This window comes from Nomia melanderi, chromosome 6 (assembly GCF_051020985.1).
Source record: "Nomia melanderi isolate GNS246 chromosome 6, iyNomMela1, whole genome shotgun sequence".
Classification (NCBI taxonomy): Eukaryota; Metazoa; Arthropoda; class Insecta; order Hymenoptera; family Halictidae; genus Nomia; species Nomia melanderi.
In genome coordinates, this window is record NC_135004.1 from 7701824 (window position 1) to 7728891 (window position 27068).

The 27068-nt window shown below is 42.2% G+C and overlaps 1 protein-coding gene across 6 annotated transcripts in view; it reads right to left on the reverse strand.

Annotated features, from left to right (window-relative positions):
* Window positions 1-27068, reverse strand: part of Rbp6 (RNA-binding protein 6) — an 824356-nt gene that overhangs the window by 460170 nt on the left and 337118 nt on the right. For all 6 annotated transcript variants that reach the window (XM_076368421.1, XM_076368426.1, XM_076368422.1 and 3 more), the window contains one exon: window positions 4176-4257. In XM_076368421.1, coding sequence (XP_076224536.1) covers window positions 4176-4257 — 82 coding nt within the window. The remainder of the gene's footprint in view (window positions 1-4175; window positions 4258-27068) is intronic.

Below are 27068 nucleotides of genomic sequence, written 5' to 3' on the forward strand. Positions count from 1 at the left end.
GATGCAATAGAATTGCGTGTGAACGTTGTAAGCTCGATTAGTGGTGCTGTCTTCTTAATTTAGTGTTTTATAGCGAATTGCATTTCAAATGAGATCATTAAAAATACATTGGGGTATTTGGGAAAGTAGACTTTAAAAATTCAATGAAGCACGTTCAGCTGAATCTTCATCCAAATCACATTAAATATGGAACACCATCGATACGTACTCTTCCTAGAAACTTACTTATTTATGGAGGCGCCAATCATCGCATCGACAGCCAGATTCACCTTCTTAAATTCGCCAGTGAACACTTTCGGCGACAGATGAAAACGGGCTGAAACTTGTTCGCGTGTCCACACTTAGCGGCGAAGTCATCGATATCAACGAGAGAACACCGGGGATTATTTTAGTTTTCCGAGTGAAGTTCGGAGGGTATGTATATTCGGAGAACGAAAACAGCGGACGTGCAAGTCGCTAGAGACATCAATAAATTCGTAACTGGCCATATACGCTATTAACCCTTTTTTAGTCGCCGGCGCGATTTAACGACGCGGTTTCTGTCTATAAATCTTGCGATTTCGCCGACAACCGGACAGCTTTACGTTTCCCTCCTAATTCCTTCGAACGTCTTTATTCGACGTAAATACTCAAGCAAATCACGCGCGACGTTTTTACGAGGAGAGCACGGTGCAGAAGGAATTCACGATATCTGTTATCATTTACGGGGTGTCTCGGTTAAATTGAACATCCGCTGCTATTGAAGTAACACTAACAAGTATGACTTGATTTTGCGCAGCGAGTCTAATGATAATGATTTTTTTAAGGTTGTCGTCGATGTTATTTCAAGGTCTTCCTCAACTTTTCCCGTATTATCATCTGAAATTTATAATGCGATATTGTAGTCAATATCAAGACGAGACAACAGTCTATGAAACCACAATTTTGGAATAATCTTGAGTAGAAACATTAATTAGTTGAAGTAGACTTTCATTGAGACCATTGTGAATGAGCATAAAAAGCGAATCGGTGGTTTAAAATAGACAAGTTAAGAAAATTTCATATTTTTATCTCCAATATTAGAATGCCAAATATTTCAATGTAAGTGTATAAACTCAAACTTTAACATTACAAGTTCAGTTATGTAGACTATTATGGAATATTCGTTAACGTAGAACTAAAATATAAGGCAGTATCGTCAAATGTTGTCTAATTTAACTAGCCTCTTCAAATGCAGGAATGTAACGTTTCCACTAGCCGCAGAAATTCCACTGAAAACCGAGAAAATTTACAATAGCATCGTTCACGGGGATTGGATATATCGTCAACGATACATAACGTAAGTAATGACGCGTGCATTTATAGTGATCCAGCACGCGCAACGTATTTGGAGATGGTAGGGCCAGATGCACTGGCCAAGAATAGACTTATCAGCCAGATAAATGTGACAACGAATGCGAGCTAGCTTTACCTGCGCGCCACGAAGCGATCCCAAGCGCCCATTATTTCCTTTCGCTATCTACCGCAGATGCATCGCACTTACCAACTCGCCGCTTGCTGCAGCAGATAGTCCGCTCGCATCTGTGCACGCGGATTTCGTGCCTGCTATCCCTCCGTATCGCGGGACATTATCATAAACAGGCCGAACGACTCGAAAATAGGTTATCAGCCAGCTTGGAAATTCGATTAGCTATTCGGCAAGATAGCTTGTCGACTGCTTCTCTATAGTCGTAACGACTGTAATTTGTCACTTCGTAACAAGAAAACTTATAGTAAAAGAAGTTTTCATGATAAAAAACAGGAACAATCTGTTAATATTCGTTGAAGTTCTTTTTTACTCGATAGTTTTCTATTTCAGTTTCATGTATGTAGACAGATTTTCACCGACCCTTTCGTTAATTCTATGATATAAAGATTATTTCGAAAATGTCGTAGATTATTAGCATCAAATTTCTAGGAAAGTCGTTGGCTCGCACTTAAAGTTTACTTCTTGAGATAGAACGTTCTGATTGTAAATTATCCAATTAAGTGAATTAGCGATAAATCGACAGCTGCGGAACTCGAAATCTGGTAGTTCGGAAGATATTCGGGTAATCAGTTCGATGGTCAAAGTATCTGCCATAAGACTGCGTATCCCATGTCCGGAAATTACTTTGGTATCACTCCTAAAATTCTATTTCTGGTTTTAAGAGACTTCCGGAGAAGAAGTTCGGAATAAAAGTAAAGACGTAAAAATTTCAATAAGAGTTTTTTGAAATAGATTCTTGACTATACATTCGCCCGCTATATTAGGCTATAAATCGGCCGTATCTATCTCAAGTCGAGCAATCTCGATGGTTTACGGCGCATCAATTGATATCAAGGAGCAGCAGCTACGTAACTCGGAGTTACGGCGTAAAATTTTACGTTTCACCTGCGTATAAATACAGATAGAGATGTGTGAAAACATTAAACGTCGAAAATAATAAGGAAATCACGACAGCTAGATAAATCCTGTGTACGTGGCTAGCCATAATGATCTTACTTCTTCGACTAGTTACATTCGTGCAAGGAATCTGCTCTGTCTCGGCGTACTCTGGGATTTACTTAATCCTGCACCATATCGAATGCATCACGTATTCCGAAAACGAGACCATTTCTGACAATTATGATATCGTGAACGATAAGATAATCTCGTGGAAATTTCAAAGTCTGTTTTATTCTTTTACATGAAATACTATGCACTTTTATTTAGAATATTATAACATTTATTAAAATAAGTGCAACGATATACTATAAGAAATATTACAATGCAATAGAAAATAGTAAATGAAGGAGATTCTAAAGAATAAAATCAAACATTGCCAATTTCCATACTAAACTGTTGTTATAAATATAATCATTTCATATCTTCAACGGCCATGGAGATATTAGAGCGCATTGGATTAAATGAAACCCTAAAAATTCCCGTGCTATTAAAGGAATTAAACTGGCGCATAAAATGTAATAGGTTGTAAACTAAGTCCTCGCTTTTATAACTCAGGGAAACCTCACCCAGGAATGCTCAACAGAGACATTCTTATGCGATTATTTGGTGTTTACTCACGACGGTCAACATTTTAAAAGTACAATTCTGCAAAATTTTCAATTTTTCGTTTAAAAAATTCGTTCAGAATATTAAAGAAAAGTGGTTAAAATTCATATCAAGCATTAAGGATTGTATGAATTCGAAAAAAATACATGTTATTAATATGTCATTATTGGTTTAAAAAATGTTATACCATTAACAACAATCTCGGAAATAGCGCACCATTAAATGAAAAATTTAAAAATTTTCATGCAAGCATTTACAACCGTCTTCGCTAACGCAGAAGGTAAACTATATAGCCATCACATGGTTTCAAATCATCACAAACATTCGAAAACATTCACGAACAACATAATAAAATCTCGTACGATGTACCACTGATTCTACCGCGTGAAACAATTGCTCGAGATTAATTTAGTGGGCAATAAATTCGTGAGCATTCGCGTTCCACGACGAGTCAAACCTGAAATTTATGATCCGAGGAAAGTAAACTCGCGCGGATACTCGCAACTCACAAACAGCTTCTGATTTACAACGAGTAATCGTAATCAATTACGATAATATTAATCGCGGCAGGCTGGTCAATTGGTACAAAATTATTTTGATTGGCCTCGCCACATTATATTTGAAAACCCGATTAGCATAATGTGCAAGAATATGACGCGGCTTGCATGTCCTCACGGTTGGTAGGAAACCCGAGCACGCGAACGCAGAATGCCGCCGTGGCACGGCTAATAAGGGGCCTAGGAATCTTTGGTCGTCCGTCAAATGCCTCCATAACTCAGGATCAAAAGGCAATGACGCTCCATAAAACCACGGCGAGATAAACGATCGAGAATACTCTTCGACGACGATTAAAACTCCGGATGCCTCTCGCAGCACCGTCATTACAATGCACATAGTCAGCTGAATTTTTGAAATTTTGAAAGTGTAGAAGTTTGAAATCAAAAAATGTTGAAATTGAATACACGTCTCTGCGTGTGCGTTGTTCCCGACAATTTACAATTTATAGGCAGCCGACTGAGAAGATCATTTGAAACAAAAGTTTAAAGTGGACTGTTACATATTTAGAAACAGAAAACGGCGACCACAAGCAAAGAATAAAGGATGTTGACTAGCTGAAACTTACCTTGATCGTCGCGTGGTAGGATCTTTCATGACCATGACTTCTGTGATGTCCCCGTACTTGGTGAAGTACTCTCTGAGGCCCTCTGAAATGACGAAACATCATCGTTAAATCAAACGTATTTGCTTCTCAATAAAATTCGCTATTTACGTCATAAATTTTACTGCGTTTATATACTGTGTTGATACGTGGAGCACCGTAAAATACACGTATTAATCAAGTGCACTAAAATTTTATTTTTGTTTACCTCAGGAGAAAACTCTGTTTGTATCCGATTGTTGCAAAGAAGCTATGAAAGTCTAAATTTGCATACTTATTTGTGTTCTTTATTTCAATTAAAATGAAAGAAATGTGTTGCGAGCGAGTGATGTAGGGCAAATGATAATTTTACTCGAATATTTTTTATACAAACATTAAATTGAGAAGAATTACTGCATGTTATACGAGGTTTTCTGAGTGAAGAATGTGAGAAAATTTCAGACATTACATAATATTGCATTCCATATTTGTTAATGATGTACATGATTGTACAAATGCCTACAAATTTTTTTATTTAACAATGATTTTCAATTTAAATTTATCTGCGGTTACAACAATACCAATTTATGCAATTACAAAAACCATCAATAAAATATAAATAATGTTTAATCTAAATACTCCGATTAACCGGTCGCTTAATATTTTTGTCTTTTACTCTACTGTTACTAAAGTTTCTTATAAAATTTCAGTTTATCATTTTAAGTATCTTCGACACATTTTATGTGAGATCGAGTAAAAAAGGACATTAATGAGGCATAGAATGGTAAATATTGTTAGAAGTTTGATCGATTGAATATTATTAAGGGAAAGTACTAGAAATAAGGAAAAAGGGCGATAATGGTGGCTTCTTCGATGAACTCTTCGTTAAAGATGATTTATTATCGGTCGTTATCTTGGCGAAAGGAGGGTCCATTTTCAGGAGGTAGCCCGTTGGAGTCACCAATTACAGAGAACATAATGAAACGACCAGACCATTCCGTGAATCATATGATACGAGGAAAATTTACGAGTAGCCGCTTCCTGTCGGTTATCGGCAACACTACGCTCGTTACTTCCAACCTAAAGAATAATTTTAGCAAATCAGTCGCTATGGAGAGTTTTCGCTGAACCCCGAGGCCCGTGGAATTGCTGAACGCGAGGAACTGAATTTCAACGGTGAATAATCGCGAGGGTCTTATCTCCCTCTTCCTCGTTCAGAATCATAGCCGCTCTCGAAGCAGACCAGACCTTTTGTGAACCAAACTAGAAACGCCGAAGCACGCAAACCATTTCGACGCTGGAAGCCTGGGAATAGACAGCTGAATCCTTAGTAATGTCTCAAAATTACCATAGACTTTTAAATACCGTCATACAATATTCTAATAACGTAAGGTTAAAAATACTAGTTGTTTTTTAGAAATGAATAATTCAATTGTAAGTATTTCTGCCACTAATTTCTGAATGAGAGAGAAATAAATACACCCACTCTTATCCCTCTAAAACGTTAGAATCTGAAAATGTAAAATTAAGAAGATTTGACAATTTGAAAATTCGAAAATTTAAAACTTAGAAATTCAGACATTTGAAAATTTTAGATATCAAAAATTAAAAAATGTTTTTTTTCAGAAAGTTGAAGGAACAAATGCAGTAGAAAACCGACATACAACAACATGAATATTTTAATGCTGTCTAACGTAGAATATTCTGATATTATTTGAATAAATGAAACACGAAATCAAAGTGTGAGCACTACAAAACGAAATCTAAAAAAACATTTGAACTAAAATACAACGACTAAAAAACAATCATTTCAAGACTGTGTTCTATTTTTTCAGACAAAATTGAAAGATTTCCATCCCAATCTGCGTTCAAATCGTCAAATCTTTAATTCGATACAAAACGGATTAAACAAATTCAGGTTACGTTTCAAGGAGTAAACTCCTCAGAATTCGAGTTCTCGATGTCAGGCAACATCGGATGAAACGCGACGAGGAAGTTCGTTAACGCTAATTAGAATTATTAGATAACAATGTAAGTCGACGGTACCGAGCGTAATCCCCGTCATTTATGAACACGCTGCGTGCGTTCGGGTGAGAGCTTCAGCTTAGCTTAACACCGTAGAAAATTAATTGCGCACACTTGACAAGTTAAGCCGCGGCCGTGTAATTAAGAAATATCTGATGTCAAACTTTCGCCCGCTTGGAAATTCATAGCGGCGGCATTCGATACCTTATCGCTGGCTAATGTAAAAGATTCGTCGGATAGAACAACGATTTACGTGGTGGAAACGTATAGAAGATGAAAATCGGACGGTTAATGAAAGTGGAGGAAGAACGAGGAAAAAAAATTATAAACGGAAACAGAGAACAAACGACATACAATTGTTTACTAGACGTTTAATGGTCTTTCCTCCCTGCCTCGTACGTCGTGTAAAATACACTTCCCCGGTTAAAAATTTATCGCCATTTCCGCGTCATTTATTACCGCGCGCGTTGTGTCCACCGTATGAAATATTTCATTCGCCGCTGAGAAAACACATCGTATCAGTCAACAGCCGCTCGAGAGTAAAGGGGAACAAATTTTCCCCTTAAGCTCTTTCTTAGGCGGTTATACTCACATCATTTACAGATTTATTGTAATCCGTGAGTACCGTGTATGTATAAAGGATGCTGCAGCGATTGTTGCTACGGTTTAGAAGAGAGAAGGGATGTGACGTGTTTGAGTGAAATATACTATCCGCAGGAAAATATATTGGAAATATCGCTGCAGACGAGATAGAGGTGCTTCGATAGTTCGCACAAACATGCCGAATGAAAGAAAGAATGAAACATGGAATATGAAACGTAGGAAAAGTATCGACGTTTATGGAATTTAGATGGAACATTCAAATTATTTGAAAAAAACAATTCACAAGATATAATAGAACGTGAGAAAATTTAAAGCACCTGAAAATAATTGAAGAAATTCAGTGAGTATTGTTTTTAGAGAGTAATTAATTTTATTAATATTTGTCACTACCTACAATTAAAACAACACTTCTTTGAATCTGAAGTTTTTACTCGAACACTGTACGTTACAGTTATTGTCGTAAAGAAATCTGGAGAATTCTACTTATTTTTTAATAACAAGATTTCAAACTTTATACTTTCTTAATTGCAACAATGAAAATTTTATAACACAGCGATTGAACAGTGCCGGTAAACAGTCGCGATAGAAATTTAATAACGCACAAAAATTTACGACAAGCCTCAGCAATCAGTACCGGTGTAGCTGTTCCCGAGTGCGTCGGTGTTATCCCTCTGACGAGGGCACCCTCTTGACCTCCTTTATAGGTATATATCAAAAGGGTGAGCTCTGGCTGCAGGCCAACATGGACACGCTCCAAATATATCTTACACCCTATCTAATTATACGCTATTTTATCCAGATCGCTCTGAAGAGACCTAGTCATGCGCGGTAGTGATTTGCCTATTCGGTCGCGAGCGAAATTAGGCTTCAATAAATTACAAATGCGCCCATAGTGGTCGAAATAGCCAATTCTACAAAAATGAAACGTTCAATTATCCATAATTTTGAAAATTCCTTATTTCTTTAAACTTACAAACTCATAGACAATGTGATATTGTGAAGACAGTTATTAGAATATTAAGAATCATCTGTTAGCTATTCAGAAATGCAAAACATATCCACAATTCATAAAACTTTATAGTTGGAGTTTGTAAATGCAATTACACCACATGAACTGAAAAGTACCGTTTGACACGTGGGGCCACGAATATAATGAAGGAATTAAAAAATCAGTTACTGAAGGGGGATTCGATAATCTTCGTCTGCTACTTCCATTCGTAACGGAACCTGTAGACGCGATGAACAGGGGAATCGCGGAAGAAGTTCGGTAAACGAACGGGATCGGCTGCATAATTGGATGGAACGTTTCAATTAAATCAATCTGGATGCTGAATATAAATCCGAAGTTTCTTCACCGTCGGCGCGGAAGCATCGCGATCGAGATACAACCCTGGACACAATTAAGAAGTAATGAGACCTCTTATTAAGTTAATCCTTTTTACCGGCGCCCTGGGAAAGTATTAAATTTTCCTCGGATCGTTTCAGGCAGGCCACTCGCGAAGGGCCGGTAATGAATTATCGCGGTGTATTATTAAAGTTGATTGTTATATCCTAATGGGAAAAGGCGGAGGGATGGCGGCGGCCAGGGAGACAACAAAGTGGAGCGCTTATTGTTTATTCAGTAGATGGCGTTAATCAATGAATTATTGGTGTTCCCAGGTCATTAGCCGTTGAATACCACCTGTTTGGTAACGAGCTGTTCGCATAAATTACATCATCCCGTGGAATTAATTAGTGATACTTAATTAGTATTCTCGGGAAATTTAGGCAGTCCTTCTTTCCCAGTAACTAACGGCAAGTAATTTGAATGTTATTGATATTTGCCCGCCACTAATGAAGCCGGTAGCACAATCTAGAGTACGTCTCGGAACCTTATTTTTCGAAAGTCGACGAAGTTAATATTCCCATTGTTTAATTCTCCAGATGTTACCGGTTAACCGGATATGCTTCTTTCGAAAGGAAAAATTTCTTATTTGAGAGACAGCGGAAGAAAAGCGAAAGTATAATCTATTATCATAGATACCGAGAAATTTCAATAAACTAACTTCTACGTTGAATTCGACAATTAAACAGAAATCGGTTAGTTTTGAAATATAAAGTATTTCTTTGGTGAACTATCTATTTCTCAGATTTCGGTCTTTTCACTTTACTTTTTTATATAACTCTTAAGTGTCTAGCCCCCTATATTCTCGGACCATGAAATCGTCGTTAAATGCAAGAGGCCGTATCGCATTCACTGATACTCTTTTAATTTGTCTCGTCTCGGATTGATGGGAGCAATTATGTCGTTCACAAGGAGACACCCTTAAACCGTTTCTCTGACTCGTGAAAATTTACGGACATCGTTTATTTAATCGTTCCCTGATTGAACTTATTTTTCACATGAGGATTCCTCGCCGATGCGTTCTTTCTTACCCCATCCTACCTTAGGACGATAAGAATCTCCGAAAAGAATAGTGGGAGTCGAAACAGTCTCATACTGATAATATCCTTTTATATGTAAGTTAATAATTTAGAATTACCGAAACTAATATACATAATATTTTATAATTTACGAAATTGAAGAAAAATGAACTTGACGATCTGTTTGAAACGAGTTCACTATAGGAACAATAAGAGACAAATCATAATGTTGCAGGCAAAAATTGATTTCTCATAAAGTAAACTAATGGAAATATCTCGTATTACATAAAAATCGTAACAAGATCTTGTTATCACTGAATAAGACAAAAATGTTGTATTCAGGTTCCTATAATTACTTTCATGTTTACTGTTTACGCAATATTTTATTATACTAATGCAAATGTTTGAAATCCAATTAAAAATATTGACACGCGGTTCTTTGCCATTCGGTTCACTATTCCGCGAGCAAATCCGAGATAGATTAACCTAACGCCGATACAACGGTAATAACTATCTCTGTGGTCACACGATAATATTAAATGCAGTGCATTAAATGCCATTGAATCCGTGTTCCCAACGAATTCCGCTAACGCATAGTACCAATAAATCATTCGTGGCGACTGCATTATTACTTTATATTGCGTAACGTCACGATGTATTTAACATCGCCGGCAATTACCGACTGCCGAATTAGCTGGAAACGTTTCCACTTAAACCATTTCGGACCTATTCTATTTAACGACAGAGAACAGCGAAATATAGAATAACATAACGATAAAATAACTGAACAATGTTCCAAAAATCGACTGTACTAATGAAAGTATAATTTGTCCTGAAATAATTAATCCGCGGAACAAATTTCATCACAACGAGTCTCCTTAATATTTATCATCCAAACGACACCGCGCATATACAGTCAGGCCAATTAGAAAGAAGACAAATCCTGAAATCGGGTGTTCGCGAAACGGTTTATTCTACTTTTCCATATTCTACTCGATCAAGATCCGCCATCGCCTGCAATCATACCGCAAACGAATTACGCTGCAAAAATCCATACCCCCCTCCCCCGATAAATTGATCGATGCCGCGCACCACGTTCCACAACTGGTCGAACAATTCTATTTCTGCCGATCTGGCAGCGTGCAGCCGCGCACCGGACTGCACAGGACCGTTCGAGTTCTGGCCGCTGTGTGTTCAGCGACCGGGTCACCCAACGATCTCTTTCCCGAAGAGCAATGAGCCGATGCACTCGGCACGGCCGTCAGAGCGGAAGATGAAAGGAGAACGCAAGTGTTCCCGACAAGCGACACGTCCACCCGGCGATCGCACTTTCCCGCCGAGTTGACACTCAGGCCCGTAGAACGATTTGAAACCGTTAATCTCCGGCGCATTAGTGGCACGGCCGAACAGAATAAAGATACGGGACGGGGAACGGGCGCACTTGTCCGGCATAAATAACCGTTGGAAAAGGGGAGAATTATTTTATTAGTGAGGGCTCTGCCCTGCAGGGAGCGGGATGGCCGACGACAACGATAACGACGAGTAAAAAGGTAACGGAGCCGCGTGGAAACAGACCGAAAAGTGGAAGGTGGCTTTTCCACTTGTAGGCGATTACCGAAGATAAAGTCAATCGCATTACGGCAAGCAGCACCTGGCGCGTTCAGCCACGGGTTATGTTAGCCCGAGACCGGCGTATTCGTCAACATTTATCAGGCCTATCTCGTCTTCCGGAATGGGATCCCCGGGGTCGTTGCTGCTTGGGTAGGCTTCTCGCCCGAGCACCCAAAGAAACACTGCTGAAATCGTAAATTCGCGGTAGGAAATCGGGGCTAAAGCTTGACGAGCCAAACGCTACCAATTTATTCGAACGGCAGAGTTACGTGACGGGATTTTCGTTCTCTTGAATATTTCGAGCCTGTCATTGAATGCGTTTCAATAATTTAGCTGACCTTATTAATAGGCAAACTATTGTTAGGTGAGCGGAGTATTTAAGTTCTTTCCATATGTTTAAAATTGTCATAGGAAAGTACCTTTTTTGAATTGGACTATTTAGTTTTTAAATGTTAGACTCTTGGTACATGTTAGCTTACATGGAGAATTTGTATAAATGTTGAAGTAGAATAGGCTCGATATCTGTAATACAAGATCCTAAGGTCAAAATTTAATCGGAGTAAAGCCCGCAGCTGGCAAACCGAAGAAGAGGGAGGACCCAAGATAGCCTAGGCCTGGTCCAGAGTATGGAATCCAGGTGCCCAAAGAGAGAAAGGAGGTATCCTTAAAGCTGGAAGATTGCCAGGACCCAATTTATGGGTGTGCTGTGTCTATAAGCACGCTTTGCCGATAGCCGAGCTCTTCATGGGGACAAAGCCTCCAGTGAACCAGCCAAAGGAAAAGGATGACCCAGGATGGTCGAGGACTGGTCCAGAGTATGAAATTCAGATGCCTGAAGAAAAACGGACGAAATTCATGAGTTGGATGCTGCCGGAGCTACAAGATTCCAACAGCCTAACATTAATGATACCCTATCTTGAACCTTTTGAACAAATATTTTATTATAGAATTGCTTCAAACTCAGGAGAGGTCCTAGTAAAACTGTCAGCTCTTTTCTTCCTTTCATTCTTCATGTCACTGAAATTATGTATTATCAACAATTCCTGCAATTAAAGGAAAAATACTAGGAAACTTATTTAAAGATATGAAAAAGAATAAAGGTTTTAGTATAATTTGTAATGTATTTTGTTCTTTCTTATGAAGTTAGAAGAATTATAAGAGACAAATAGTGTTTCCACAATAGTAAATAAGAATAAGATTACATTCAAAATGACGAAACAGCACCGACGCACAGGTATTTATGTTCCTATAATTTTACGGAGGCGTTCAATACTATACAGTGTAATCCGCGTTTAATATAAAAATCACGTGCGTCAGCAGCTTCTAATTCTGCCTCATGTTAGTACACAGTTTTACACGTTGACACCTTCTAATACCACTAACTGGAAGGTACAGTATTGCGTCAGTACATTCTAATTTTACGTTCCACATCAACGTGTCCAAAATTTATGGGCTGCAGGACTTTCGTTGATCGTAAAATACACTGAAGTTATTTACCCTGCGCGCAACGAAACACGCGCGAGCCGAGTATTTAGAATTTATACGGGGTGATTCATGAAGCACGAACAAGAACACTTTGTTGCCTGATTGATATTCGAAAAATAAAACAAGGCGAAACGTTGAACACTCGAAAATGCCTTGCATCGACACCTTTTCACTCGCGCCGATGACTAAAGGCACACAAACCGAGATAAGAGCCGTAATTTAAAATGCAGTGTAATCAGAGCATGTATGTGCATCGGCGCGCTCAAAAGAAAAAAAAAGGACGAATAAAATCGCTAGGGAGCAAGGCTTGTTGTGCCATTCAACTTCTTCTGCTGCCATAAATACAGCGTGTATCGTGGTTTCGTGACTCACTCCGTGCAATTCTAATTTCCATATTACTATGCCAAAGGCTGAGACAATATTTCAAGTAATAAAATTATTTCCAACCTTTTAAGGAACGATAGGAAAAAAACGGTAATGCACCGTAGAAAACAATAGAAATCTGGCGATCTATTCATTCGGGACACGGAACGGAAGTTCGGATGACAGGGTTGCCTTCGATTTCGTCTCGGTAACACCGTTCCGCTAAAACGTTCGCGTGTCAGGCGTTCATTTCTCCCTCGTCTTTTTCTCTCCTCTCCCTCCCGTACCACCCGTTCTTTCCCTTTCTCTCTTTCCCTCTACGCCGCTTTGCTAATGCTTTTTTTCCTTCCCTCCTCGTTGCACGATACGAAACGAATTACTTTGGCCCGAGAGTACCTTTTCCGATCTCTGATTCTCGGCGTGCTCATAGTCCCAACGAAATAATTCAGCGGGCTGGCCCGACCCGCCCCTCTCTCGTTCCGCGAAAGCTCGCCGTGCCGCGTCGCGCCGGTTCACTCGCAGACAGTCTTTTCGCGGGGTATCAGGGTGGTGCGGCGCGCGAAAGGTTGCGCGCTGCATCCTGAAATATTTAAATCCTTGCCAGTGAGATTCCCGTGTCGCCTGGATCGCGCGAAATAACGCTACACCCGTTAGCAATCCCCGACGGAAATGCGATCTCCTTCCAGCCGCAACGGATGTCCATGCTTTTGTTCCCCCAGCGTGCATTTTTCTCTTATTAAAATGCAGCCGCCACAATTTGCCGGCGGACGACCAGGGCTTAAGAAAATTACGCGGGCACGGATTCGGATAAGAATGTTTTAATATTTCACCGGAAACGGGCCACCGGACTGCGAGACGTCCGCGCCCGAACACCTTCATTTTGTGAGTGCTCGCCCATTTGCCCGGTGAGGCATCGTTCTCGAAAGCGTGGCAATAAATTTCGGCGGGCGCAACATCCGGAGGAATTTTGTCTGCGAGACGTTCTCCTCCGAAATGGAAAATGGGGAAGCCGTGGCCGCGCGTTGCAATTCCCGAGTGCAGCCCCGCGTTTTCGGGGATTTGCTCGGGGAGATTGATTTTTTTAATAGAAAATTGGGGTCATTTGCGATGACCCGAATACGGAGCGGAAAAGGTGCGCTGAGGAATGGATTTCGCTTTGTGGGAGCAAATGGATGTGTGACGTTGTAAATCTTTCAATTCTGCTAAAGGTGGGGCTTTTGTTTTCATGTGGTATTAATAACCGTGACTGGAAATCCCACATTCTTCTGTTAAATGAAAGTTTAAAATCCTTAGTTTTATGCATTTACTCTGAGGAATATAGGTATTATACTTACTTTCGAAGACACCTTACCATGGTTACAAAAATTAATTCCACAATTTCGTCCGTCCATTTATTTATCCCCCTATTCCCGTTCACTCGCTGGCGTACCTCGTAACGCGTAGCAGTAACTCCGCGTTTATTCAAATGATGCTTTAGGTTGAGCCTTGAGCGTCCTTCGGCGAAGGATAAGTAATCTTGGTGGATTCCCGGCGACGGAGCAGTGGCGAAAGGAGAAGAGTGGAACCTTAGAGAAGGAAGAAGATCTCGTGCTAGGAACGTAGGTGTTCGAGGATCACCGAATGAAAAGCGAAGAATAAAGTGAAGAGAGTGAGAAGTGATGCGTGAAGAAAGAGCGATGTGGAAATGTGAAATTGCAAAGATAAAGAGGGAAAGGGCGTGGGAAAGACAGAATGAAGAGAGAAGAAGAGAGGGAAAGGGTGACAAAAGGGAGAAGAAAGAAAGGTAGATAAGGCCATTCGTTTCAATGAACGGTACTATGGTATGAGAGTGCCATCCCCCTTTTACCTCTTCCTTCGTCTTCTATCCCTGCTCTCCTAGGGTATCCACGTTCTTGCTATAGAATGGGATAGAACTCGGTATATAGAACTTTATGCGAGTCCTTTCTGAATAGAAAAACACTCGAGAAGACCAACGCTTGCGATCCCCCCTCCTGTCGTCATTCTATCTCTCCCCCCTCTCTCTACCTCTTGGTCTGCTTCTTTTTTTATCCCCTTCTTTCCGCCGTCTCCTTACCATCTCGACCTGCGTCTATGCTATTGCCCTCTCATGTAACCCTCACCGCCTCCACCCTCGTTTCTCTAGGTTGGAGATCTCATTTGAATGAAACCCACCGTCCCGGCATCCCTTTTTCTCCTATTCACTATCGCCCCGGCAGTCAAGGCTGCAGCTCCTCTCGACAGTACCAACCAATATGTTCTGAGGACTCGACTTCACGTAGCGAGCTCTATAATGCGAAACCGGAAGATCTTCGTGAGGAATGCAGGCAGAAAAGAAGTAGAGGGGAAGGAGGGAAGGAGGGTGGGAGGGGGGAGGGAGGAAGGAAGGAAGGAAGGAAGGAAGGAAGGAAGGAAGGAAGGAGGGAAGGAAGGAAGGAAGAAGGGAAAGAAAGAAGGAAGGAAGGAAGGAAGGAAGGAAGGAAGGAAGGAAGGAAGGAGGGAAGGAAGGAAGGAAGAAGGGAAAGAAAGAAGGAAGGAAGGAAGGAAGGAAGGAAGGAAGGAAGGAAGAATGGGAGGATTGTACCAACATTCTTAGACTGAATGGTAATCTTGAATTTACTCCACTGGTAACCTTTTTCGGTATCCTCGAATTGATAACTGCGCTTAAGTGTGGAAGCGACGTGAAATAGCGCGAGCACCGATCTTTCTGAACGCGACTGTTGTGTCTGAAGGTATGAGATTATCTGACACTTCTATACTGAAGTTTGATATTTGTTAGAAGCAAAACTGGAATTATTCACTCTCATCTAAGCAAGTATTTTTCTTCTTATAGTAGTTGATAAAAATAGAAACTTCTAAGTCTACCGCATTAAAATACTACAAGTATTCATATGTATTTACATTTTGGAGTTGGTTATCAATAATCCGGGTAAAAGGAATTTTATTTCCCGAACTAACGGTTTCCACGAGCTCAAAATAATATCAAAAAGAACGAGGTTCTTCATTTCGCTTTCACTTGAAAGTTTTGGTAGGGTATAAATTATTGAATAATTTTAATAACAAAATACAGTCGTTCGTTAGTTTGATATCCATGGATTAGAAACTTACATTAATTTTTAATTAAAAACATTTTAAATAAAATTCATATAAATTTTCGTATCGATTGATGATTTCTCGATAAAGCAGCGGATAACGATCCTCCACGCTGACATTGTCGAGCAAACCCGACTGCCGGATAGACGGGCATGCTCGGGTTCCGTCGAGGTGTCCGTAGCGGACGACAGCAATTACCCGACGACGCCTGGGTGTCGTGTACACCGAATAAACAAATAAACATTGCCTCGTTGGCCAGACTGGGAACGCACGTAGTCATTCTGGCACCCTATCTGTTCACCTCCGAGTTATATTGCATGGGATGAACTAATGGTGAAAGAAGAAAGACGGGGTGGCAGGGTTGAAGGAGTGAGGAGGGGGGTCAGCGGAGAGAAACCGCTCTCACGTTGCTCTCCTTCGCGTGCCGGTCTATTTCGGCGGGTACGCAGCATCCCAAAAAGACCGCGATACGGGTTCGCGCCGGCTTTTACGGCGCGCCATTAACGGCGCTGTAAGTACTGGTGTGAACTTAGAACGATTGGGTCACTTGTAAAGAATCCGTGGGACTTACAGTGATTCATTGCACAACCGTGAATGGATTTATCTAAGCCCATGTCGCTGGAAAATACGTTGAATCCATTTGGATATCGTTACTGTCTAAAGGACCGTTCTGAAAGTACAGTAACGCTTCAATTTTCGAACTTTTGCAATACTGTTTCGAGTATAAAATCAAAGAAAAACCAAATTATAAAAATGTGGTAATTTGCGATTGGATTAAAGTGTATTATGTAAAGTATAGAAATGTTTGAGAGATAAAAGACACAATATTAATTGCCTTATGATTCGTTGAATGAAACTTCGACTTCCTGCATTGAGCATACTTTAAAAATGATCCAAGGACAAAAATATGCAATCGCTAAAATCAAATAAAACGAAAATAACAGACGTTCCCGCGTGACGCCACGCTTCCCCATAAATTTTCCAGAAGCAGATCAACCGGAAGCGTACGAACTGGGAACGAAAGTCGGATAGATGAGATTTAAAATAAAAAGGAAGCAGGGGGCCGCTAATATCGGTAATGGCGATGAATAACGAACGCCTGCCGCCGCAAGAAGATAAAAGCACTCGCGTGTGCTTTATACTCCTCGGCAGGGTTTGGTGAACCACGATGGAAGACATATTAGTTAGTCATTTTCCTCGAAGGCCTTAATCTGCATAGCATGGGGTCAGACCGCTGATAGGAGGGGGAGGCTACATAGGGGAAGGCTTGGTTGATTTCGTAGGCGCATATAGGCTGAAACGTGGTAACGAAGGAAGGGATGACAGAACCTGGAGCTTACCTGGCTGCGAGCCAACCCCACTCCCAGAACTTCGTGATAGTGCATGGTCGGTGTATAGTCAGGGTGCATAGTCGGTGTGCATAGTGGGTACCCGGTCTCTTTGCCCCACCACACGGTCGCATGGGTGCCCGCATTGCAGCTATGGCCCACCATCCTAATGATGGCAACCACGCAGGTACAAATCTATCCACCCCCATTTCGCGCCCTCCTGTTCTGTTTCTAGCCTACCAGTTCCCGCGGACCGAGCGGAACACCCTCTCCTCCCTGCGCAGTTTCTCGTGCGATTTTCCGCTGACACTTTACCCTGATACCACTCTTCGCCGCTCGTAACACTTCCGTTTTCCCTGAACGCCCGCTCTCACCTCCTCCCAGCCGTCCCATTCCTCATGTTCAGCCTCGCCGTCCCTCGAACACCCGTCCCCACCCTCGGACTCCATCTTTTTCCAGTTTCGAGCCACCCTCTCGCTCCCGCGCGTATTCTCTTCCCATCTACCAGGCCGCCGCTCTCTCCCATCTCCGCATCCATCTATTTGTCTATTCGCATCTGTTTCGCGGTTAACCCACTTTCGACCCATTTCGCTCCTCGCGCGGCGCAAAAGCGATGATGAATACCTATGGTCGAGGAAACCTGGCAGCGCCGATTGGAAAGTGGTGAAACTTGAACGAAGCCAACGGTTATTGGGTATATACCTTCCTCCACCTACTCGCCGTCCGCTCCTCCCTTCCAGTCAACCCTCCAAACAGCCAGACACACCGTGAGCCCGCTTTAACATGTTGCGAAATTGAACTGGTCGGTCCACGCGGCTCAGTATCGTCGACTGATACCGCTATCGCGCGACCGCTATACCGTCAATGGAAATTTAATATTTCGGACGGATATTAACGCGGCCTCGGATGTCGTCGCTAGGGCTGAGGGCAGGAGAAGATTAATCAGTAATTCGTTACTATTATCATCTATTATGCCTCCAGCTGATAAACTGAATATGTATTATTCCCAAACTGCTGGATTGTTAAGCGTGCATTACACGGTATTGCACAAAACGTTTCACACTGAATGTCTATAATTAATGTTGGTTATTTTGTGAACTGTTAACGTGTTCGCTATTAGCGTCGAATACACCAGTTCTAAATAATTGAAGATCCGTTCATTCTTGGCGGTTCTCAAAATGAATGGCATCATACAATTGTGTGTGAAAAAGATGAACGTCGTTTTATTATTATTTGTAATCTTAAGATGTATGTTACTGAATAATTTATTATTCACGAAGTAAATGCATACTATAACGAATGCGTTAAGCCTCGCATTACCTCTATCATTCGGTCCTCAATAGACACCGCAACCAAACCTTAATCACTCTGGCACATTTCCATCGCAAAGAAGACGCGAGAAAGATATCTCGAACCGCGACGTAAATTTATGGAGTATGCACATGAACTCGGAAACGGTAGGAAAACAACAGTGGCAACGCCGCAAAATGAGAAACGGCATCCGGTACACGCGGCTTATCCATCGAAATGGAATTCCTGTTATCATAGATTTCTGTCTCTGATGAAATCCCGCGAACACCACGGGCCGGGGTTAATCTTATTCGTAATGAGACGGGTAAGTATCGAGGTGATTCCACGGACGAGAAAAGCGCCGGGTACCGTGAAGACGGAGTGAAGCAGCGGCCCGGAGCAGAAGGGAGACAGTCGGACTCGGGTTGCGCGTCGGTGAGAGCAAGACGGGACGAGGAGATTTCATTCTTGTTACTCCCGGCGACATCTTTAATTCATCGAATACGGATTGCGGGCTGAATCCTTGATGAGCTTTATTCCACATCCGCGCGCTCGAACTATTGGATCCGATGAGAGATTCTCATACGATAATACTCCACGCTAAGCCACTGTTCCACGTCTCACTTATACGTCCTCCCGTCTCCTTTCATGTCCCCGTTCTTCTTCTCATCCCTCTGTAGACCAGGTTTCTTGCTTCGGTACCTCTCACCGGCCTCCAACTTCAGAAGCTCTACCCGAGCTTTTTCGACTTCTCTTACCCCCACTTGCACCTTCTCCTTCCACCTTTCTCGTTTCCCCTCACCCCCATTTCCCCCACGCTCCCATGCTCCAGAATGTCGAAGAACGTTCACTTTCCGGCCGAGCGCAGGCGTTTCGCTCCAATCTCGGACCCTCAATCCTTTCTCGTTTTCTCGCGGGAAATCGCGCGGAAAACTAACTCGTAAGGATCCTCTCCGCCGCGTTTTCCTTCGAGCTCCACCGTTCGTCTCGGTTCCAGTTCGTCTATCCCGCGTCGCCGGACACTATTAAGGGACCGCGTCTAGTTTCAGACGGGAACTCCGACACGCTTTATCTTCCCTTCGCTGAATAATAGCGTTCCCTGGGACCGCGTTCGCATAGAATCCCCTTCGACAGACGGTTTACCCGTTTCCACGCGACGAATTCTTTCGGGACAGTACGATCGCTCACAGAACATTTGGCGGTAAACGGTTTTAAGGTACCGTCCGTAAGAATTCGGAACACTTTCATACACTGCACCTTAGTTTTGTGTACTATAATATTATATTATAATGTATTACAATAATGGTAGTATAATAATTAATTGAAATAATACTGTAATATAATATTGAAAAGTCATGATTGCCAATTTAGAAATGAGAAGCTCTGCTTTTCAACGTTCCTTAAGTAGTTTTTATAACACTTGTTTAAGTTTATAGACGTTAAAGAAAACAATGTAAATAATATTAATAACAAATAAACAACCACATGTTGATTTCATTTATTAATATGTCACCAACGCAAATCTATTATTTTAAACTTCAATTTATAACATATAGAGGTAACTACGATTTCATTTCCCCTATTAAAGATAGCATGGCATTCGGAAACATACAACCGCATTGCTAGATTTAATCCAAATCTTTATTCCATTACACTCTAGTCGTCAGGAAATGCACACATCCGCAATCTGGCAACGTATTTGAATTTCGCGAGACGTCGATGTTAGTGCTGATTGAAATTGCACTTGCCACGTTCGCGTTGTCGCACGCGCGGCATACGTATGAATCCAGCGGTATCGCGGCCATTATTTCTCGCGATTAAATGACGCTCGGGTGTATTATTATTAGTTTCCGTGGCAGACGGCACAAAGGCTGGCGGGACAACGAAGCGGGCCGGCAAACGAATTATTCTAAATAAATTTCAACAAATTACACGCCAGATGATTCTTATCGATCGAACAGCGAACGTCCCTGATAATCAGATGTTACCGCGCGACCGATTCACCATTCCCGCGTGGTCAGCAGCGGATTTCGGCCGGACTTCCACAAATATTCGCCGAATCGGTTTGATCGTTCAACAAAAGCCGGACAAAGGCCCGGTTTTTCCAGTTCCGGCACAATACTTCCCGATTCATTCGATATGTCGAAACCGGACCGGGGCCGCTTGTAACCCGGGCACCGCCGCCGATAAAAGAATTATTACAAACAATATAGCCGCTGTCCGGTGCTCCGTTGAATCGCCGGCATCGAAAATACGGGTGAAACGCGAAACTGGAACCGCTGGCGTATTATATCGGGACACACGCATTAAACGGTCCATCGTCAGCGAATCCCATTTCGCTTTTAAAATGCTCGCCCCCGCTCGAAAGCGCGCCGATACATCGCGGCTGAAGAACAAAGCAAACGAGTCGCGATTAAATCCGATACACCAAACGGCAGTTGATTCGTCGGCCAAAAAGCATAACAAACCCGAGCCCGCGAGTCGGGTATAAATTCGTCGGTGCTCAATTAGCCTCGAAGAAGGGACAGGTACGGACGGAAGACAAAAAAAAGCTGAAAAATAAAATGGACAGAGAGAAAAAAGCGAAACAGAGAAAGAGACGCGCGGAAAGGGATGGAAAGGGAGAGATAGGGTCGACAGCAGCCGATTACGATTTATAAGAAATAAATGCCGGATAAACCGAAAAGAATAACCGATCTCTGTCGATACACCGAGCCGCGTCCCGGGTTTGATCGTCACTGTGAACGCGGGAGAGGGATGAAATACAGAACGAAGGACTTCCGCAGGATATCACCGCGACCGATATTACACTCGGCCCGCGCCCGCGGTTACTATATCCCGGCTACGAGCGTCAAGCGTTTTTCGATTTCCAACGGTCGTGAATGAACCCCGGGATAGACCTGAACCCGGCCGGCCGCTCCGCGAGGGTGAAGAGCGGAGGAGATTCGGCGAGCTCGTTCCGACGGCCGAGTGTCTCGCTTAAATTCAGCACAATTCCGGACTCCCGTTTCCCTCGTCTCCATCGTGGTTTCATTTTCAATGGCACGATACAATATTAGCCACGTAACCAGCTGGGAAAACCTTGCGGGCGTGTGGGGGTGACAGCGCTGGAGGCGGAACAGGAAAGGATTGTTAAAACTTGAAAGGATCGAGCGAGGTCGGAACGCGTACGCGCGGCGCGGCGCGATTGCGAGCAAAGTCTCCGCGCCAAGGCTGGCTTAATAATTCAAATCTCTGAGTACTCGAAAAATTGAATTTAATAATTCAATTCAATAGAAAAGCCTCTGGCCTGTTACGAGCCGCGGAGACCACTCGACCGGCAGAACCCGATCAAAAATGCAATATCCAGCTCGATTTCTTAATCCGATTGCCGCTTCGTTTTTTTACGCGGCGCGCTCACTCCCTTGCTCTTTCTTTCTTTCCCTCTCTCTCTCTCTCTCTCTCTGTCTCTCTCTTCCTCCCCTCCTCCTCACACTCATTCCGTCACTCTGCCTCTGTCTCTGTCTCTCTTTAAATCCCGTCCTCCTCTTCTACCCTACAGCGTTTTCCCTTTCCGTACCACGGCTTAGCCCTCCCCCCGCGTTTCGCGTTCATCTATTCATCAAACACTCGGCTGCTCGTCACTGATGCGCGTGTAATTAGGCCATACATATGCGATGCGGAACGCACCGAGTGCACGGAGGTACAATATTCAACGGTAATATCTGTTACGTTCACTCCGGCTGTATTTGCCGTACGCATTAGTTGTGTTTCACGGAATTAGTGAGCCGGAAAATGCAAAGTTTTATGCGTTACATAACGTTATTAACCTGTCCAGCGCGGCGATCGTTCGTCGCGTAACGACAGATGACGGTGGACAGCGACGTGGCGCGTTACACAAAATATGTGTAACGCCGCGTCGTGTAATGAATGTATTCAAACTGTATAAAGCGCATTAATTACTATTTAATGAATGAATAAAATAATACGGAGAAGTGAACATTTTGAAAATTATCCGATATTAGTGAAAAATAATACGGAACACGTGCAATGAAATGTAATTTAGCTTGCACCTCAATTTTCACGAAAAATCGGAAAAATGATTTTACTATTGCTTGGTGTCTGATATTAGTAAAAAGTAATTTGGAACGCGTATAAAGAGACCCAATTCAGGTTCTACGCTACTTTTCGTGGTTTAATGATAATCCCACCGTGACCAGACTGAACCGATAAGAATGAAATTTTTGTTCCACGTAGCATCGTTCCAGGATTTCGATGCAAGGCAACCTAAATACATGATATAATAGATCCCGATTCGCCGCCGGGAGCACGCGATCCCGATATCGATGGTAAGGGTTTGGTGGGACACAGGGTGAGGGACGGCAGCAGAAACGGAGGATGAGAAAAAAGATCAGAGCCGTAGCCCGTGCGTAGATGTTCCGAGTTAACCTCCGTTAACCTCGACCGTCCGGACTCGTTGAATTCAATGTATCGGTGACGTCAAAACGTCGCTTTAATTCGATCGTATCTGTACGAACGTCTGCCGCGTGGATCATTAATGGCGGCCGGAACGTAAAACCGGGCGGTATTTCGAAAAACATCGCAAACGGAGATGCGCCCGGGGAAAACGAATCTATTAATTGGATCACCAGGGAGCATTTCGCGTGGTAATCGCCCGAATATCGTACACGGAAATCGTAAAACCGACTACGACCGCTGTTCGGAGGAATGAAAAAGATTGGAGGCATTTGTCGACTTAATTAGAATAGAAATTGCATTTGATAGACTCTCTTTCTCTCTTCCTTTGCTTTTCTTAACGACGAAGAGCTCTATTGGGGTTATATTATGATAAGAATAAAACCGTTGATAGGCATTTTTTTCTACTTAAAATTTAGCTTCATTTATCACAATGAAATTGCACATTTGCGATCATTTGCATACCATCAGAGGTTTAACGTTCCACAATAATTTCCGCGTATCCAAAAAGAGTAAGATAGAAATTTTTTCACGAAAGTCCATTCCCCTTTATATTATTTCTAACACACCGAAATTCTTCATACAGGAGACACGATTCTGTTCCACCTCAGTTCCGCGATTCCGCAATCCAACGATAACTTCCATCGTTATTCCAATGTTATCTTACACAAACGGTTTCGCGGTATTCCTAAACCTTTAAAGGAAAGAATCCACGGCGCTGAAACATTCAAAGCACGAAAGCAATTCCCCGCGTCTAATGGAGCGACACCTTTGTTAAACATTTGGCTGATATAATGCGGTACAATTTCCTCTGGCCAGTTCAGCCGTTCCAATAGATGAATTATAGAGCAGCCGCGCCACAAAAATTCCAACAGCCGGGGCCGGAACGGCCGAATAATTCCCGGCCAAAATTCTTTCCCATTTCCATTTGCCAGGCATGAAATTTTCAAGTCAAATTTACCACCGTAATCGTGCGAAGACAGTTTCACCCTCCCACACGTCCCCCGACCCCACGGCCGCCGCCAATTTTGCACGGGAATAGGCAATCGTGAATCAGTCGGCGACCGAAAATAAATTTCCATTCACGATTATCCTGCAATCGGGATGCGGTCGCGGATATTCGGTGAATTCGTACCGCGGACACGATACCGGGCGACCCCCATCCCGCCGGGTTCAATGAGAAAGAAACGAAAACGGCGTATTGTCAATGCCAGAAAGTATCGTCCCGGTGGCCAAACATAGATCTCATATAATTAGAAACTAAGGGGCGGCCTGAACTCTCGTCGCGTCACGAGCACAGAGGCAGGGGGCGGGGGGCGGAGAGAAGAGGGTGAAAGAGTGAATTCATCGTACACGTACACCAGCGAACTATGCCAAGCACACTTGTGCAACGAGACCCGCGGCCCGTTAATATCTACCCAAGAAGAATGGCCGAGTGATCATGACGAAGCACGCGGCTCCATTGACGACACACGATCCCCATGTTCGTATTCGTTAATATTATTTCTGTAATCGGGATCAGCGGAAGATTCAGCCGTTTCTTAGAACTAACGCGACGCGCCATTGCGCTCTTCTACGTATAATGTCAACTTGATGAAAAATAAATGGCGGATATAGTACTAAAAATCGTGTTATTTTCTTTCTCTTGTATTATCTTAATGTGTTGGATGTTAGAAAGGTGATTCTTAAGTAATTTAGTGACGCCTTGGACCCAAGGGATTTGTAGATGTTCTGATAGGGGTTCAGTAACGCTCGAAATTCTACTGTTTGCAGCGAATGAATTATTAAGTTGGAAACGTTTCTTTGGAAGTGATCGAAAAGTGCAATGACCTAATGTGAAACCAATACGTTTGCCGAACTTATTAATGGTTTATGAGACAAGAAGAGAACGACAGTATTTTCGTCACGAAATATTGATTTCCTTTTTATAAACATTATTTTTATTTGACCAAGCATCCGTGAGAATGTCGTTTCGAAAGGTCAGTTTCCAATGTAAATAAATGAGTAACTGGATGCTATAATCGAACGCAGACATCATAAGATGCGTTATAATTAAGTTGAATGCATGTGGCATCGAGATTGTAAACTTAACTTTTGATCTATTAAGTAACACGTTTGAATAATAAGGGGTAGTATATTAAATATCGCAATGGTGCGAATTATTAGAAGAATGCTTCAATGAGAGCAATTCTACTTATGAAATGTTAACGTTGTGCAATGTTGCCATTTCCAGTGATGCGACCAGCGGAATCGTTGATGTGTGATGCATTTGCGGATCTTACAGGGTGAGAAACATTCCTTTAAATAATCCTCAGGGCTTCAAGTGATTTGGCAGCGGTCGAATTACTGCCTTTATATATAGAGGCCGGGATCCGTTGATTAAGAATCGCGATTAGTATTTATTTCGGTCGTGTTTGGGCTGGATTCCACGCTGCTAAACTTGGCGTGGCTTGGTAGCTTGCTGCAACCTACTCTATTAGCCCCGATAACCCTTGTGCGGTGTGACGGTAAAAGGTTATAGGCATTGCTCGAATTTGATGTTAGGTTGTTGGGTCACCGGGCTAGAGCCAATTCTGGTGATCAAAGTCGCATCGGCTCGTTGCGCGACTCGAATCATCAATTATCACAAGGTCGGCTAAACTTTCCAACCATTCAATTTCATGAGAAGATCGAACGATACGTTACATAATGCAGTACCTTCCGTTTAACTGCTAAACAAATTGATGAAATCAGTGGGAATAAAAAGGTACAATTCCATAAATATAAATACAAAATATTCTCCTAACAGTTTCCTGATTTAAAAAGAAAATTGTCTTATGCTTTCCTTGATTTCATTAATTAGATGAAATATAGATTAAACTAGTATTTCTTCTCGGCCATCCGACCATTGACGTGAAATTTTTAAAAGCGAGTGGGACGGGATACGGAACAAGGGATTAAACGAAATTTATTGGCCGGTAACAAGCTCCTCCAAATAACCTTTCGAAAACTGTTGCCCGTAATAGGACTACGGGAAAAAGTGATCGAAAACCAACGACGCATTGCAGCAGCGCTAGAATACAAACCGTTCCGGATCGTGGATCCCAAATTCGCTGAGCAATTATTGTTGTGGAAAACGAAACGCCGACTTCCAATTAACGTATTGCATTTACCGGTTCGTTCGCTTTTTCTTTTGCGATTTACAAACTCGTAATCACGTGCGCGGGAATCAATAATTGAGCGGAAGAAATTTTACTAGACGACAAGTAATAATAATAGCAACCAGAATAAAGGGGGAAACATGTTACATGATAAATCACGTTCAACTCATAGCAAACGTTTGCTATTAATACTTTCATCTGTACGAATGAAATGCGACGGACGATTCAATTTGATTTCGTACTACGTGAACTGAAACATTTTCAAGTAGATTGCCCACTAACAGAAGAATAGGGTTTCAATCACGCGAAACGCTACTAAACTATTCGCGTAGTCCAACAGCAATTGAATCCGAGAGTAATGAAGGCAATAAGAATTCACGGATTCAAATATACGACGGGCATAAATTGTATCCTTAAGCCCGGGCTCGGCACAATTAACTGTTTCACTTGCTACGATTGCATTTGGGATGTCTCAATAGAACCATTAACGGGGAGGCGCGCCAAAGGTCGATTCATCGGAGAACATTGCGACACTTTTTCACGTGGCTATACGTTTTCGCCATCCCGACGACCCGTTTGCCTGAATTCCAGCCCGTTTGTCGCAAACCCAACTCCAATCGAGACTCAGTATTCCTGTATTCACGAAGAACACAATTACCACCTAATAGTCTCCGAGGCGAGCTTAAGAGCCAAACGAGAATACTCTACTAACGATTAATTCATAAACCTCACTGTACTTCAAATGATTAGATTGACATTTTCGAAATTAAATAATAATTCGCGACCAACTTCAAAGAACTGTTACAATTTCAAAGTAGAAAAATGTATGTAAGTTGTAACGATACTTTCGTTAAATATTTCATCCACACGTCAAAGTATGAAGTCGTTTAAATGGACGATCGCTTAATTAATTTCATCGACGCGAATTTCAAAGTAATAAATTAGACGAGGAAACGATCCAGCTTCGAAAGATTATGTTCCTTAAAACATCTTCCTTTATCAAGATAAATAATCTTCGTAGCCTGAAATGTAAGGAAAAATGCTACACGATAGGTGAGAAATATACGAAGCAAAGTTCGTTACTT